This window comes from Myotis brandtii, unplaced genomic scaffold (genome assembly GCF_000412655.1).
Source record: "Myotis brandtii unplaced genomic scaffold, ASM41265v1 scaffold118, whole genome shotgun sequence".
In the NCBI taxonomy this organism is placed as follows: Eukaryota; Metazoa; Chordata; class Mammalia; order Chiroptera; family Vespertilionidae; genus Myotis; species Myotis brandtii.
In genome coordinates, this window is record NW_005354090.1 from 1617785 (window position 1) to 1636243 (window position 18459).

The 18459-nt window shown below is 35.3% G+C and overlaps 1 protein-coding gene across 12 annotated transcripts in view; it reads right to left on the minus strand.

Moving 5' to 3' along the window:
* Positions 1-18459, minus strand: part of VPS8 (vacuolar protein sorting 8 homolog (S. cerevisiae)) — a 246001-nt gene that overhangs the window by 101759 nt on the left and 125783 nt on the right. For all 12 annotated transcript variants that reach the window (XR_001359954.1, XM_005858444.2, XM_014530618.1 and 9 more), the window contains 6 exons: positions 12035-12106; positions 7363-7482; positions 6297-6353; positions 1971-2053; positions 948-1032; positions 51-149 (listed from right to left, as the gene is read on the minus strand). Coding sequence is in view for 11 of the 12 variants with exons in the window: in XM_005858444.2 (XP_005858506.1) it covers positions 51-149; positions 948-1032; positions 1971-2053; positions 6297-6353; positions 7363-7482; positions 12035-12106 (516 nt within the window). In the remaining variant the exon portion in view is untranslated. The remainder of the gene's footprint in view (positions 1-50; positions 150-947; positions 1033-1970; positions 2054-6296; positions 6354-7362; positions 7483-12034; positions 12107-18459) is intronic.

Sequence of the window (18459 nt, forward strand, 5' to 3'; positions counted from 1 at the left end):
GGAGATATCTATACAAATGGGGAAATTTCAAAAGTTTATTGAATTAGCACCTCAATGTGATCCATTGCTTTCTGCCATACAGACTGCTTCTCCTCTGCACTGTGGCCAGGAATGGATAAGATATTGTGAATGTAGTTAAAGACTTCTTCCTAAGGAGCACAAGACAATATAATTCATTCATTCATTCATTCATCACTCCAAGAATATTTACTCACTACTTACATCTATACCAGTCTTGCTAAATATCTATTATTTGGAGATAGTTAACTGATGGAAAACTGACACTGACGAGAAAGAGCAATTGTTTCAAAATTAGTTTAGTGTAGAGTCTTAAAAGTTGCAAATCTGTTCCAATTAATTTTGTTCTCAATTTCATTAACCTAATGAGGGAATATTATACTTTTGTCTTTGGTCGTCCCTGTCCACATTCCCAATTTCATCTCAAATTACTCTTGCCCTTGTCTATTAGGCTCCATTTACATTGACCTTTTCTTCATTTATATGATCTCTATTCAGTTCCTTGAACATGTCAAAAATTTTCCCCACCTCAGGGTCTTTACATATATGGTTCCCTATCCTAGAACACTTTCCTGTTGGCTCTTTGCTTGACTGGCTTCTTCTCAAATTCCAAAGTCAGTTTATATGTTGCTTCCTCTGAGATTCCTTCTGTCATATATACATCAGTTCCCCATCATCCTCTAAAGCCAGTCTCCATCACTAAACTATAAGTTTTAAAATTGCAAGAACTATATCTTTTTAATTATCAATGTATACTTGCCTAATATCAGGCACTCAATAAAAACCTATTGAATAAATGAAAATCTGAATCAGCAAACACATGTCCAAATATTTCTACTGAATGGTTATACATACTGAATAGCTATTTCTGCTCATTGGGGAATTGTGTGGAAATGGTATGGAAAAGGGTAAGCAATCTCTTAACTCACCTCTCTTAGTGGGTCACGTAAGTAGCAATCAATAATTTTGTCATATTGGTGTTCTCGTTCATACATAAACTCACAAATTTGATAACTGGAACATAAAAGGAAAAAGTTCAGTGTACCAAACAGGCAGGTGGTTATTATTGTTTCAAAAAGTTTTCTCAGCACAGAAATTAGTATAGAAAAATAAATACAGTGTTATTTCTATTGCTAAATGAAGTTACAGTATGTAAGGCAGGGGTGGGGAACATCTGGCCTCCCAGGCCTTATAAGGCCCGAGAAATCATTTGGTCTGGCCTGCCAAGACATTAGGAGTGTCTTTGACCAAATACAGCAGGCTAATTTTTTAAGTTGATAATTTTGTATGGACCATGGATGATGTTATAAATATCCAAATGGCCCTTGCAGACAAAATGTTCCCCACCCCGATATAAGAAAATTAATATCTGTCATTCTTCTAAATATAGGTTTAATATACTGCTGAACACCATGTTTACAAGAAATTTTAAAAGTGGGTACAAAATAAATGTTAAAATAACATGTGCCACAAAAATAGTTAATATATTAGATATCAATTAATTGTACGAAGTTTCTCTGTACAGAATTAAATGTCAAATAAAACATTAAAAACTGAATAAATAGTAGATCTAATATATTGCATCTTATTTGCTATATTAAGTTCTGCAATATTTATAATATATATAAATAGCTGTCAAAATCTATAAAATACTATGCATATTGTAAGTAAAAAATAACTAAATAACTAAAGTAATAAATCATGACTGTTATTTCATTTTTATCCTAAAACAAATGTACAGATACTTCTAATTTACTCCCTGCTAATTTCTGCAAATTCTACTAAATTTCAGATTTAAAAGGCACAAACTTTCATGCTTAGGTTTTTTTGTTATTTGCATAATTTTTCTTAATTTAAAAATAAATGGCAATGCATGGATAAACCAGGCTTCAAGTTACAGAAGTGCAATTTAATAGTTGTATCAACTAATATATGACTTCGAAACAACTTACAACTCTGCTTTTTCTGCCATGCGGATGAGCCGACTCTCTTCAAACTGAACTATGCCTCCAGCCTGCAGCAATTCTAAAAGGACCTGAACATTTAAAATGAATGAACAAAAAACTCTGGGATCTCCTTTTATTTACTAGCTTTTTAAGAGTCCATTCAGCCACACACCATAATTTTTTCTTTTGTCTTATTACTTACTGATGTTTTGGCTTGGCTTTCACATATATAACAGGTTAGACTTACATTATAATGTTGATCATATTGTATTTAAGTCTCATAAAAATATTAATGGCTCTATTTTTCAAGGATGAAAGGAATGCCATAGTGTTTGCAAATAAAACCTTTTTAGAATACCCAATGATCCTCCACTTAGCTAAAAGCATCCATATACATTCTTTCTTGTATGCATGCATATAAGCATAGCCAATGGACACAGACACTAAGGGGGTGAGGGCATGTGCTGGGGGGTGGGAGTGGCTGGGGAGAGGTCAATGGGGGAAAGGGGGACATATGTAATACTTTAAACAATAAAGAATATTTTTAAAAAGTGAATTTTTATCTAGAGCTTTTATGTCCTATAGCTTTTAAAGTTCTTTATGTCTTGTGGTCCACAGGTAGTATTCATGTTTACATGTTATTTTTTCTAATGAAACGTTAGTATTTTTCACAGTAGCATTATTCACAAGAGCAAAAAGGTGGAAACAATCCAAATGCCCATAAGTGGATGAATGGATAAAAAAATGTGGTATATACATATAATGGAACATTATTTAACCTAAAAAATAAATGAATTTCTGACACATGCTACAATATAGATGAACTTAAAAATATTAAGTGGCCCCGCTGGCGTGGCTCAGTGGTTGAGCATCGACCTATGAACAGAAGGTCACAGGTTTGATTCCTGGTCAGGCGCATGCCCAGGTTGTGGGCTCAACCCCCAGAAGGCAGCTGGTCAATGATTCCCTCTCATCATTGATGTTTCTATCCCTCTCTCCCTTTCCCTTCCTTTCTGAAATCAATAAAAACAAAAATTAAGTGAAATAAGTTAAACACACACACAAAAAGTACTGTATGATTCCACTTATATGAGGTATATAAAGTAGTCAAATTCACAGAGACAGAAAGTGGAATGGTGGTTGCCAGGGGGAGGAGATAATGGGGATTTTCAGTTTGGAAGATAAAGCTTTGGAGCTGGATGGTGGCAATGGTGGCACAACAATAATATACTTAATGCCTGAATTGTACATTTAAAATTTCAAAATTTATAATATGTAGTTTATAACAATAAAAAACAAACACTGGAGTTCATGCCCTGGCTGGGTGGCTCAGTTGGTTGGAGCATCTTCCATGTGCCAAAAGGTTTCAGGTTCATTTCCCAGTCAGGGTACATACCTAGATTTTGGGTTCGATCCCAGGTCAGGGCATTTATGGGAGGCACCAATCAATATTTATTCTCTCTCTCTCTCTCTCTCTCTCTCTCTCCTCCTTCCTCTAAAAAAATCAATAAAAACATATCCTGCAGTGACATTTAAAAACAAGAACAACAATAAAACACTGGGGTTCTTATAAATAATTCTACCAAACGAAGAAGGTGAATAACAAAGATGACTAGGATGTTGTGACAGATTCTTCAATTTCTGTAAATAAACCTCTCAATACAATAGAATCATTACTTAATCATTAGGGCAATGTGAGAAAGCTCTCTCATGTATTGAAGGTCAAGATCCAGAGTAACATGATCCTTCTCAGAACTCCAGGAAACCATTTAACAAAGCATTTTTCTAACTTAGGAAATTGATTACTTTCAAGTTAAAAAAAAGGGGGGGAAGGGGCATAAAATAAATAAAACCTATCCAAACTTTACATTTCAGAACCCTAATTTAATCCACTTTGAGTGTTTTAATGTACTGCTACATAGAACAACTATGGAGTCAACGCCATCTGCTGGAAGCCTCAATGTGGAATAACATAATAGTGCTACGCCGGAGCCAGTCTTACCAACCCACTTAGAATTGAGTGTTAAATTTTCAGGAATTTTGTAAGTCAGTTGTGAAACACAGCCATTGTTAAAAATTAAACTATGTAACTTTACAGTCAAATAAATTAAAGTAAAAACAAAGGTAATTAATACTAAAAACTTACCACTTTTAATTATTTCATTACATTTTACTATGTATGCTCTTGAGGTTAGTTACTGAAACTGAATCTGTACGGGGAAATATTACATAAGGGTGTTGTACTTAGCATCTCTTTCTAACTCTCGGCTGAGTGACATCATGCTGGTAGACTGAAATGGTGGGAGTGCTGACACCATGGAAACTGGCAAATTCTGTAAATCAGGGCTTTTTACATTTTTAAAGGGTTGTAAAACAAACAAAGAATATGTGACATATACCATATGTGGCCCACAAGCCTAAAATAGCTACTCTTTGGCTCTTTCCAGGAAAACTGCCAATCCTTGGTTACAAAAGTGATGGAGATAATGTAATAAGGCAATCAAACTTTAAAGTGTGAATGTCGTAGTCATTACAATGTGAATATCAAAAAATTAAGGAATTCTTTTTTTTATTTCAAAAACTTATCTGATTCAGCAAAGAAGTCACTTCACTGATGAATGGGTGAAGTTCTGACATGCTTTCCTTGTTGCACTTTCACCCTTATTCATTCATGTAAATGAAAATATCAACCAACATTCATATCAGACCTACATTTGAAGAGCAAGTTGTTAAACTTTTATCAGCATTCCTCTGGAAAATACTAACAAATACTCCGTAAACAAATGTTGATATATAACAAACTGTGCAGGGGAAAGAGTGCCTACGAAGGGAAGGAACTGGGTTCTAATCTGAGTTGTGACCTTGAGCAACTTACTTTATCCATTTCCTATATTTCTAAAATGAGTAGAAAAGGAAACTAGTTCATCTCAAAGGGGACTCCCAATAATAGAATATTACTATAGGATGATTACTTTTCAAGGTTTGGCTTTTATATTTAGATAAGATTTTTATTTCTATTTAATTTAGTTATTTATATAAAAAGTTTTTTATCATTTTATATAGCAAAATAACATGCACAACATGAGCTATTTTTCCTATCAATAGAGAAATAGGGGCAAAATGAGGGGCCACATTACTATTTGTATTCGATATAAATAAGAGAACCAAAATTTTAGCAGTCACTGGGCCACAGCTGTGCAGAGAAAGGGGTCACTGTTGCTACCACATGTTCTTTATCTGGTCTCAACCTCCCAGCTGTGCACTATTACCATAAAAAATCAGCATAGCTATCAAAATTCTTAATTTTTATAGCTTAGCTCACAAAAGTCTGGCAACCAATTTTAAGTAGGTTGACTCTCTTAGTGTTCACAATTATGATGGGTAAACTTTTAAAGAATCCTATTCTTAGAAGGGACCAAAAAAAGGGGGGGGGGGATAAGTAGAAAGAAGTGGTGCTCAAACAGTTACCATGTCACAGCAATTAGTAGGGGGACAGATGGATAAGGTCTCCAGAAATGGTTAGCCCTAATGCAGTGGAGCTAGAGGGCACTCCCAAAAGCTGAGTGTCCCACACTCAGTAACCTGCAGTCTTTCCATAGCAGCAAGGAGTGGTTATCAGATTAATGACACCAGCGGAAAGCAGGATACAACAGGTGCCAACTGTGGCTGCAATGCATTTATTGTGCACTTCACAGTTAAATGGGAATGCTATTTAACTGAGATTAGGGTCACCTTTCAGACTGTTAAAAAAAAAAACACAAAAACCAACAAGAGCTAAATTAGATCCAAGGAGAAGGATGAAGTATTCTCCTTGATGTCATGTTAAATGCAAGACAGGTCCGGTGCCTAGAAACTTAGTGTGATATAAACTCCATATATATGCACTTCTAACAACCGTCCACACTATTTTCTGGTTGCCACTATCTGGCTTAGTGTTAGGTTTGGGCACAAGTCGCTTCCCCCTTAAGCCTTGTGAAGTCTAGCACAGAGGGTTCTTTTGGGCTTACTCTGTTTCTTTCCCACTCTTTTTTTAAAAATATATTTTTATTGATTTCAGAGATGAAGAAAGAGGGAGAGAGGGAGAGAGGAAGAGAGGGGGGAGAGAGGGGGAGAGAGAGAGAGAGAGAGAGAGAGAAACATCAATGATGACAGAGATTCATTGACCAACTGCCTCATGCATGCCCCACACTGGGGATTGAGCCCGCAACCCCGGGCATGTGCCCTGACAGGGAATGGAACTGTGACCTCCTGGTTCATAGATCAACACTCAACCCCTGAGCCAGTCAAGCATCTTTTCTACTCTTTAGCAAAAAGAGTTCTAGTAGTTCATACCTGCTGTCTTTCAGAGTGCCGGGAGTCATCATCAGGACTACAGAGGAATTCAAGGACCTGGTCAAAGAAAATGTACTTTTTTTTATTGGATACCAGCATGCATGCTATCACACTATCAATGAAAACAGCACCTACCCTTTATATCTCACCAATTCATTCACACTTCACCATAAAAAATATACCACAGGTATATGTTATCTTCCCAACTGACTGGCCTAGTACATGGCACAGGAGGTTCAGGTATGCTGTTTAGAAACATGACTAGAAGGCAGCATCATCTATATACCTTAACTTTAAGATCCCTGATACCATGGACCAAGCAAAGCATGAACTTTGGAGTCAGGCCACTTAAATTTGAATTCTAACCTTATCAACCCTTAATAAGAACATCTATTGTTAATAATAACACTTATTAAGTACGATATTGGATGAGTACCTCAACCTATCCAGGCTTTAGTTTGCTCATCTGCAAAATGGGGTAACAACTATATCAAATTCAGAACTATTAGGAGCACTGAATTAATAAACACATATAAAACTGGAACAGAGCCTGGCACTATGAAGCACTATGAAGTACTCAATAAATCTAGTCATTATTAGCTGCAGATAAACAAGTATTTTCACTGTCATGTGTGGATAAGGGGATGCTATTTAATTGAGATTAGGAAATACCTTTCAGAATCAAAGTCATTTGTAAGTACATTCAGATTTTCTAAAAGTAATCTCCCCTCCAGATGATGAACATAATAGTCTTACTACCAGTGAGATGGGTGATTCTTAAATTGGAAAATTTTTCAGCAAAGAAATTTGGAGCAATAGAATAATTGAGAGAACAAAATCTCTATAAACTAATCTCCACAAATCATACCCTCATGATACCACCTTACTAGGCAGTCATACTACCCAGACACATCATTTAACAAAACCAACGACAGCTAAATTAGATCCAATCTGAAACCAGAACAGGCTTGGCTATTACATTTAGAGACCATGTAATCCAGTGAACTTTTCTATGAACAGTAATAGGATAAAAACAATTCTAGCTCTCATTGTTGAAGACACTCACCTGATCAAAGAGGGTTCTGTTTACAAACAAGGTATTGTCAGGTTTTGCAAGCTGCCGGGCAAGGAATGTAAAGAGACACCCGACTTGTGAGGGAGTAAAATCTGAGTTCTCCACCATAACCTGATGAGCAAAAGAGGACATTTATTCAATATACCATCTGGTTTGACACAAAAAATATACAATGAGAAGGGGTGGGGGAGTCTCATTACTGAAGACTCATGAAAAGATTATTTTGCAACAATTGAGTTTAATACCAATTAGAGAAGGAGCACAACTGCTTGCATACTCTGAAAGGGGATCATTTTGGTGATTTTTGGCATATTTCTAGGCACAGCTTGGATCAGAAGTGAATTGTTAGGTAACTTGCAGAGAGATATTAATCATGTTTCCCTCTTGAAGTCTTAAAAGAGAATCCTACTAAAATTAATTTCAGTTAAATTAAAGTAACCCTATCAAAAATCTGCCCACCAGTACAGGAAGAAAGAGTTGCTTTGGGGCTTAAAAGATAATTTCAGAGTGCAGGTATCCCAGAAAAAAGTCAGCCAGCCCACGAATCAATGAAGTGAATAGATTCTCCTTGTCTATAAGCAGTTCCTTGAACAGATGGTTTTGCATAGTGGGCTTTTTACAACCACACACGGTTATCAAATCATACTCATTCCTCTGCTTTAAGTGAGCTTCCCTCTCCCGACTACCTACTATGTGTAAGATGCTATGGTAGATGCCTTCAAGGGAATTATAAATGAGAAAGCAAGGTGAGACAGGTAAACAAATTTTAAATAAAAGGCGCACTGCTATCTGCACTATTATAAAGGAACAAATTACTCCCGCAGCACAGTGGGGGAAATTATTTCAAGTGGTTAGACAAGGAATTGAAAATAAATTAGAAGAGTAGCTTTTAAACTGAGCTTTAAAGCCCATGTGGAACCTGTGACGGGAAATGCCAGGAGCGAGTGCAACCCAGTCAGAGAGAGCAATGTGAGCGAAAGCAGGAACACAGTAAAATGTGAGGTTGTTTGGAGAAACTGTGTTCATTAGAATGCAGCAGCATGCATGAGGAGCAAGGAGAAATTACATAGAAAGAAAAGATTAGGCCTCAAATGTCATTCTAAAAAATCTAGAATTTATTCCATAGGAAACTGGGAGCTACAAAAGGTGATCAACCAGAAGAGTTGATCATGATCAGTACTGCACTTAGGAAAATTATCCTATCAGCAGGGTATCAGATAAAATAACGAAGGAATAAATTGAAGGTAGACCAAATGCACATGACTGCAGGGGTCCGGGGAAAGCAAAGGGGTCCTGAACTAGGGCAGTTATAGCGAAAAGGGAAGGAGGAAGAGGTGCGAAAGACACTGCAGAGAGAGAGGAGACAGGTCGAGTACACATATGCATGGAAAGGTGTGTAGCTAAGGAGAAATAAAAACATGTGAGATCTTGAGTCTGACAGGCATGTAGGATAATGAAGCTTTTAACAAAGAGACAGAATGCAGAAGTTTGGGAAAGAAGATCATGCACTGCTTTGGACTAGCTGAGTTTATGGAGGCAACTCTATAACAAATTGAAGAATACCCTCTTATCTGTTGAAGAATCCTAAGTTCCCTCCTTCCATTCTCCATTCAAAAATAAACTATAAGATTTTTTCCAATTAGAAAATATTCCCTTAGAAAATATTCTTTTGGCCTACCTTTTCTTACTTTGCTGGCAGTATATCTCTTTCTTATACGCTTCCTGCTTTTGTCCAGCAATCACAGCCTGCCCAAGTATATAACTAGTCATTCCTAGAGTATATTTCAAGTTTTAGTGTGTGTATGTATCCAAATTCTGATTTAAACTTTCAAAGAGCCTCCTAGGGCTTTAAAACGCTCAGTCATCACTCCCCTTCAGTGCACAGATCCTTTCTGAGGATTCAACTGTCGGGACCCATCTAATACTCCTCTGCTTTTAGCCCTTCCTTTTGCTCTATAAGTGTAAACTCCTTAACTGATTTCACTCATATTGTGGGATAAAAAACTGAAAGCAAGAATGAACAAACAAGAAAAACAAACAAACAAATATTCACAGACACAGACAACAGTATGTGGTGACCAGAAGGAAGCCACTACGGGAAACAGTATGGAGAGTCTTTAAAAAATTAAAAATGAGACTACAATATAATCCAGCAATTCAATCTCTGGGTATTTATCTGAAGAAAACAAAACCATCAATTTGAAGATATATGCACCACATGTTCATTGCAGCATAATTTACTATAGCCAAGATATGGAAGCAACCCTATGTGCCCATCTATAGGTAAACAGATAAAGAAGATGTGATGTATATACATACAATGGAATATTATTCAGCCATAAGTAATGAAATCTTACCATTTGCAACAACACAGATGGACCCAGAGCATATTATGCCAAGTGAAATAGGTCAGACAGAGAAAGACAAATACTGCCTGATTTCACTTATATGTGGAATCTATTAAATAAAACAAATGAAAAACAGAAACAAAGTCATAGATACAGAGAACAAACTGGTGGTTGCCAAAGAGAAGAGGTTTGGGGAATGGAGGGAACAGGCAAAATAGGTAAAGGGGATTAAGAGGTACACATTTCTAGTTATAAAATAAATAAGTCAGGAGGATATAATATATAGCATAGGGAATATAGTCAATAATACTGTAATTTTGTGACAGATAGTAACTAGATTATTGTGGTGATCATTCTGTAATGTAAAAAATATTGAATCACTATGTTGTACACCTGCAACTAAAACAACATTGTATGTCAACTATAATTAAATTAAAATAAGTTACAAAAACAAATCCTCAGAGTCTACCTACAAGAAGCTCAAATCCAGGTAGAAAAATATACATGTAAATAATTACCATACAGTGTTCCAAGTGCAGCATAAAATGTTCTATGAACACAGAGAAGGGGCAACTAATCAAACTGGAAGTGTGGGAGAGCATTCTAAGAGTTTCTCATGGATGATATACGAGTTACACATTGGAAAATTGTTAGGAATTTGCCAGGCAGAGAGAAAAGGAAGAAAAAGGCAAGATGGGATAATAGAAAACTCATGCAAAGAACATAAGCCATAAAGATGACACATAAAGTTCAGTGAATTCCAATAATTTAATATGGTTGAGAAGTTTATAATACAGTGGGGGAGGGCAGTAGGAGAGGGGAGAGTTATAGTACAGTAGGCAGGGACCAAAAAACAAAGAAGGATCTTAGATGTAATATTAAACAGTTTAGATAGGTATGGCAGAAACTAGTACTTTTGCTCCAACATCTGTTCTCTCCTTCTGAGAAACAGAACTCCTTACTTTTAGCTAAACACATAAATAGTCACCCACAATACAGAGTAGAGTCATATATCTAAGTTCTGATCCATATGATATAAGCAGAACTGTAGTACTACACAACTTCTCAGAAATTTCTTAAAGAGAGGGAACACTATCTTCTTCATCCCATTCTGCATTCAGGCTAACTAGAATGTAGAGGTGATGGCTGGAGCTTGAGAAGTCATTTTGGACCAAAAGCTAGAAACCATACACTAAAAATAACAGCAGTAAGAAAGAGGCAATCTTCATCCCTGATAAGTTTATAAAGCTAATCTAATAGATCAGGTTGTCTACCTCTAGACTTATATAAAAAAATAAATTCCCTTCAAAATTAAACTGTTATTTGAATTTTCTCTCATAGCAGAACTTAATTACAACTGATCCAATGGAGTCATAGAAGAATAGTAGGTAGAGGAAAGGCAAGATCACAAACCAGAGGAAGACAAAACTCGTTATAGAGACCATTTAGGGAAATATTTTGGAAATCCAGGTAAAGATTCTCCATACTAGCCACCTGGATAAAAGTTTGGGAATTTAGCAATCTTAATTTCATATTCATCACTGCCTATCTTATAAGATCAATAAACAGCTCAAATGACATAACATATATAAATGTGCTTTGGAAATTATAAAGGACTATTACGAATATAATGCATTAATGCTATGACAACTAGAGAATATTTCCATATTGTTTTCTTGTGCAAAATAATCTACAAGTCACTATGATGAATAAAGTTTCATTTCACGGCCAAATGAACAGGACACAAATTCTAGGCTTTCAACTACATGAAGAAACTGGCTTGGTTAAAGCTGCACAGATTCATTTATTAGCAACAGCACTGATCTCAAAATGGCTTTGGACTTAATCTAGTTAGATTTAGACAGGGTGACCATCTCTGTGTGACTCAAATAATGCATTCTTAAGTGTTACCTATCATCTCAGTACCATGGTAAAATGATGGCACTATCTTAGCAACACACTGATGTCGGTATGAAACAAAGGGAGATTCTTCACATTATTTACTTTTTCAAACTACTCTGAAGTCAGTCTCTAGTATTGCATACAATCATAGTAACATAGCAATTATCACAATATGCATTTTTCTAGAGTAGTACCTGGTATCCTAGTATACAGACTAAAGTTGATATACATTAAATATTTTGAATGATTAGTATTTTGTTCAGTTTTTGAAGACAAGAACATCATAATAAAATTTTAAAATGATTGCAGCATATTGTTTCCTTAAAAAAGATTACTTTAGAACTTGCTATAAAACAATTCAATTTTCTTAATAAAAACATCACTACAAAGGCATGTATTCTTTGAATACTTACTTTCAACAATATATCCACAATACGCTGTTGATATTCTACAGCTTGCTTGTCATTTTTAAAATCTTCAAAAGTCTAAAAGGGAGACATTTTTAAAAAGAATTATTTGCAAATTTTAGAAGGCAACAGGATATTATTAATAGTCAGGAACATTTTCAAATAAGATAACCATTCCTCATCAACTTTTTGCTTATATACTTTTAATAGTAAAGTTTTTTTAGTTAGTTAAGTAAAAAGATATAGCATTTAATATAGTATGGTATTCTGAGACTTTAAAATAGAGAAAAAAATATAAATATAAAGTGATCATCATACAACCAAAAAGTGATTTGAGAAAGAAAGGCAAAGTTTAAAAGCAATGAAAAAGAAAGAACACTAAGAGGCGACTAATGAGCAAGGGTTTGAGAAAGATGAAATACATGTTATATGCTCAGTCATCATTCCGCTTATGCTATTTGGAAATACAGTTTATCAATTGCCAAGAAAAATAACTGTCATGACAAATAAGAAAAAATGATAGATATCTATAAAAATTATTATGGCAAAACTGATGCAATGTTAAAATACTCAAGCCTATGTACAAGGAATACGTATCCTATTTTCAAAACACTGCCAAGTATAGCACTTTTTATGGCCCTGCTCACGTGGAGTCAAATGTATTTTAAGTAGAACATGTATCAAAGTAAATGACAATACCTAATTCTGGAAAATATCTGATACCTAGAGGATGCATATATGAAGGAATTGAAATTGTATTCATATAAAAATGGGTAAATAAAGTTATTTATTGAATAATAAGAATGATGAAAGACTTGCAGATCTTCCCTATGGTTTTCACTCAGCACATGTGGCTCTTGAAATGTTTAAAATCACATAGCAATAATTTATTGCTTATTTTCCTGAAATAAGAAAATAGACTCCATATTGTGCCAATAGATTAAAAAAAAATTCACAGCCATGAACTTTCATGATTACATCATAGTTACATTCAAACCACATACTTGCTGTTCTTCAAATGGGCCCTGAACTTCCCCAACTTCCCCAAAGCACCTGTGCTCATGCAGGTCTCTTATTAGCATGCCTTTCCTTCTTTCCTCCTGTCTGACCACACAGGAAGCACTTTAAACAAATTACTGCTGATTTGTCTAGTTAATTACACACAAAAATACAATCTTTTTAGAAAATATTTTAACTGAGCTAGACCACTTTGCTGTCACTTAGTTGAGAAATGCTAAAACTATCAAGTTATTAAGGAGACTGTAGAAACTCTTATTCTGGAAAGATTGAACCAAAAATATTATGATGTTTAAGTGGGTTAAATATGATCCTACCTAAAGAGAGAAAGATGGACTAGAAAGTCTCTCAGTTCTATCTTCAGGTTTATGAGAATAACAAACATGCACACACTCACACACACAGCCTGCCAAAGTGCAGGTACAAACATAAGTTATTATCTCCTAATACAAGTACTAGTCAACTAAAATACAAAATAATGGAGAATTAATATACATATTATAAAAGTAATCAGTAAAGCAAGTAAAAAAATAATTTCATTATCTATTTTCCTTTTGGCAGAATGTATTCACTGCTTTGAAACATATTGAAAGTTTACTTCTGTAAACATAATTAAGTGGATATACATAATGACATTTAAAAAAATTTTATTATACATTTTTATTAATTTGAGAGAGGAAGGGAGAGGGAGAAAGGGAGAAAAAGGGAGAGAAAGAAAGATAAACATTGATGTGAGAGAGAAACATTGATCGGTTGCCTCATGTATGCACCCCAGCCGGGACTGAACCCGCAACCTGGGCATGTGCCTTGACTGGGATTGAACCAGTGACCTTTTGGTGCAGCAGACAACATTCAACCTGAGCCACATGGGCCAGGGCATAATGACATATTTTGATTGTAGTTAACAGATGCCACTAAAATGGCATATCATTGTTAAAACATTATCATTCCACAAAGATGCTTCTAACTATACAATACTTGTTGGAAGACTAATATGCAAGGATGTCCTAATGGAGTTTATGAAGCACACAGGTAGACCTAAAACTCAAGTCCAAAGTAATCTGTACATTTGGTCATAAAAACTTCTTTCTGTAGTTTCTTAAAAATTATAGGGTTTTTATAAGATAACAAGTGGCTAAATCCTAATCAAGGGGTAAACAAACATTCTCTGTAAAGGCCAGAAAGAAAATACTATAGGCTTTGTGGGCTACATGCAATCTCTGTGACATATTCTTCTTCTGTTTTTATTTATTTATTTTTAAGTATACAAACTTTTATTCAAAGGTAATTCCAGAAAGACATGTTTTAGTCATTTTTAAAGTGAGATAAATTGAAGATCTCAGAAAAATTGTATCTGATCTTCTTCTGTTTTTATAACCCTTAAAATGTAAAGAATTCTTAGCTCACACAGACCAGAGGCCAAATGAAGCTGAATTTGATCTACATACTGAAGTTTGTGGACCCTTGTCCTAATATCTTCAGACACCCTCCAGCAAGATCCCTTCTATGATGATTAAAAACAAAACAAAACAATCAATCACCAACAACTTAGGCAAATGGGAAAACTAAAACTGCAACAAATACCACAAAGTTCAACTTACATAAAATTAACTCGGGAAAATAAGCATCCCAAATTAGCAAAGTTGGCTCCAAAGCCCTAACACCAAAAAGAAGTCAGGATAAAATTGGGTAGAAGAAAGGAGAGTGTGACAAGATTTCAGTGGTAGCAGAACAACTATAATAGCAAAGAGAACCCACCCTGGGTGAGGAAATCCTGACATCAGGTCAGAGACCTGTGGGTCAGACCACAGCTAATAGGAAGGTCAAAGGAAGGGGACTGGCAAGTGTGGATCAGAGGTCTTAGCAAGACAGTGCTTTTGGGCCAGAGGGAGGTACCTTGAAAGACGGAGATATTCCTTGGAGGCTTATGATAAAGAAGGAAGTGGCTCAAGATAGAGTACCTACTAAAACAAAATAATGTTAATATTGAGAAGATGATAGACCACCCTCAAAAGACACTATTTAAGAAATTACACTAAATTGTAACAAATGAAGAAAGCACGTGAACTATGAAAACCAGCCGGTAATTTCCCCCCACCCTCCAACAAGGTCATCTATTATTGCCAGTCCAGAAAAACCCAACACAAAAAAATGAGAATAAAAGCAGCAACTGAAGGCACTCTAGAATAAAACAAAATAAGAAGTAGCCATAAAATAGAATTAAACTATAACATCCCAACATATATTACATATGTTTAAACATACAATTGCAGATCTGAAAGAACATCACAAACTGGAAATTTCAGAATTCAAAAAAGAAATGAACAAAGAGTAGGAAAATATGAAATAGAAGCTAATGAAAATCAGAAAAAAACTGAAATAAATGTCAAATTCATCTCAGAAATGAAGACAACTACAAGCCACCTAAGAGAGAAGAGATATGACCAAAAGCACAGTAAGAGAAGGAGAGAAGATAAAAGAAACAAAAAAATAAAATTTAAACAAAGAAGGAAATAAAAGAAATCAGAGAAAAGCTGATAAATATAAAAGAATATACAATATACAAAGAATATACAATCTAAATAATAAAAGCCTAAGCGACTGTTAAGGCAGAAGGACCAGATCGACTGGTCACTGATGTGCACTGACCTCTAGGAGGTAGACGCTCAACGCAGGAGCTGCCCCTTGGTGGTCAGTGCGCTCCCACAGGGGGAGCGCCGCTCAGCCAGAAGCCAGGCTCACAGCTGGTGAGTGCAGCAGCGGTGGTGGTAGCCTCTCCCGCCTCCATGGCAGCGCTAAGGAGCAGCAAGCCGAGCAGTAAGGAGCAGCAAGCAGGCAGGCGGTAAGGAGCAAGGTGTCCCAGACGGCAAGAGGTATGTCCAACTGCTGGCTTAAGCCTGATCCCTATGGGGAGCAGGCCTAAGCCAGCAGGTGGGCATCCCCCAAGGGCTCCCGGACTGCAAGAGGGCACAGGCCGGGCTGAGGAACCCCTCCCCAGTGCACACATTTCGTGCACCGGGCCTCTAGTACACAAATAATTAGAGTTTCTGAAGATAAAATAAAAAACAATCAAGCAGAAAAAGTATTTAATCTATAATTCAAGAAAAACATTCATAAAGTAAAAAGACTCAAATTCACATATTAAAAGGGCCCACAATATATAAATAGGAGTGTGCAAAAGTAGGTTAATAATAATAAATAATATAATATAATAATTAATAAATAATATAAGATAAACTGTTTTGTATATCCACAACTGCAAACCTATTTTTGCCCAACCCTGTATGATAAAACTGAACCAGAACAGTCAATTCTAAGTGATATCTTAGAGTAAAACTATTAGTTTTTAAATATATGAAAAAAAGTATTCTGGTTCTCTAAAAAAAGACTTAAGCCCCTGGGAAAGTTAAGAAAAATCAGGTTGATGTCAGTTATCTTGACAGCAGTGTACAAAGATCAGAGGAAGGCAATTTTTAATTTATCAAAATTTTTAAATTATACGATAATAGAGAAATCATTACATTGAGTCCTCGTGGCTCTGAAAACTACAAAATATTGCTGACAAAAATTAAAGACCTAAATAAATGGAACAATACATCTTTTCATGGGTCAGGAAATTCAATATTGCTACGATGTCAATTCTCCTCAAATTGACTAAACATTGAACAGAATTCTAATCAAAATCCCAGCAGGCTTTTGAAAGAAATTAACAAGATAATTCTAAAAATTCATACTGAAAAGCAAAAGACAAAGCAATTTTGAAAAAGAACAAAAACATTGGAGCTCCAACACAATGTGATTTCCATACTTATTATAAAGCTACAGTAATTAAGACAGTGTGGTATTGGAATAAAGAGAGACAAACAGACCAATGGCATAGAGTTCAGAAGTAGACCCCACACATACACACGACAGATATTTGATAAAGTACAAAGACAATTCAGTAGAGAAAGAATAGTCTTTTCATCAAATAGTGCCCTAAGAGTTCTATATCCATATGCAAAAAAAAACACCCAAAACTTGCATCTAAACTTTGCACCACATGCAAAAATTTCTTCAAAATGTATCACAGATCTAAACGTAAAACCTAAAATCATAACAATTCTAGAAGAAAACATAAGAGAAAATCTTTGCAACCTTGAGTTAGGCAAATATTTCCTTGACATGACTCCGAAAGCATGATTACAAAACAAAACTGATATATTAGACTTGATAAAAATGTAAAACTTCATCTATTCAAAAGACATTGAAGATGGGCCATACCAAGTGTTGGTGAGACAGTGAGAGTACTGATACTCTCATATACTACTGGTAGGAATGTAAAATGGTACAACGGATTCAAGAAACGGTCGGTTTCTTATGAAGTAAAATAATACACTTAACAAATGACCTAGCAATTCCATTCTTTGATATTTACTTACAAGAAATAAAAAGATATGTCCACACAAAGGCCTATATGTAAATGTTCATAATAGTTTTATTCATATTAGCCTAAAACTGAAAACAAACCCAAGGACCATCTACTGGTGAAGGATCAACAAACTATATATCCATATAGAAAATTACACAGCCATAAAAGAGGAAAAACTTATTAATACAAGCAACAACATGAATAAATCTCAAAAGCATTAGTTTAAGTGAAGGAAGCCAGATAAAAAACTACACAGTGTATGATTCCATTTAAATAGCATTCTAGAAAAGGCAAAACTGGTGTCAAAAAGCAGATTAGTTGTTGCCAGGGACTGAGTCTGAGTCTGGGAATGACTATAAAACTGCCCAAGGGGGTGATGAAAATGTTCTATATCTAGATTAATAGTAGTGGTTACAAGACTGCATACCTTTGTCAAGCTCTTCTCTTAGTAAATGGGTGAATTATAATTTATATAAATTATACCTCAAGAAAGCTAAATTTAAAAACTTTACTTGAAAAAAAAATTCCTAAATAAAAAAAAAAATGGGAAAATGTGGTTTAAAAATCTATCACCTAAATTCTTTTGTGTCTCTGAAAATGTTCTTTGTATTAAGTTATATTTACTGAATTAGAAAGGTCATATGATTAATCAATTATGGTAGACATAACAGGACTTTGTACCCTAAGCCTTATCGATTTCTCCAGCTTTAGTGCTTGGGGATGCAGCCAACACTGGATGTATGCATGGAAGGAAACCTCCACTTGTCTTTTAGGCACTTCACATTCATTACGTTCAAAAGAGAACTAATTATCTAAATTTCCTCCCACCCCATCTCCTGAGAATCCTGTTTCCCCTCTGATTCCCTACTGAATCAACAAATAAACCACTACACATTCACTTCACCCAGTCAGAAACCTTGGAATCTTTGATGATTCCCTATTTGTCTTACCTTTCACATCCAAGAGTATATAAGCCCTAAATTTTAGGTCAATTTGCCTTCTA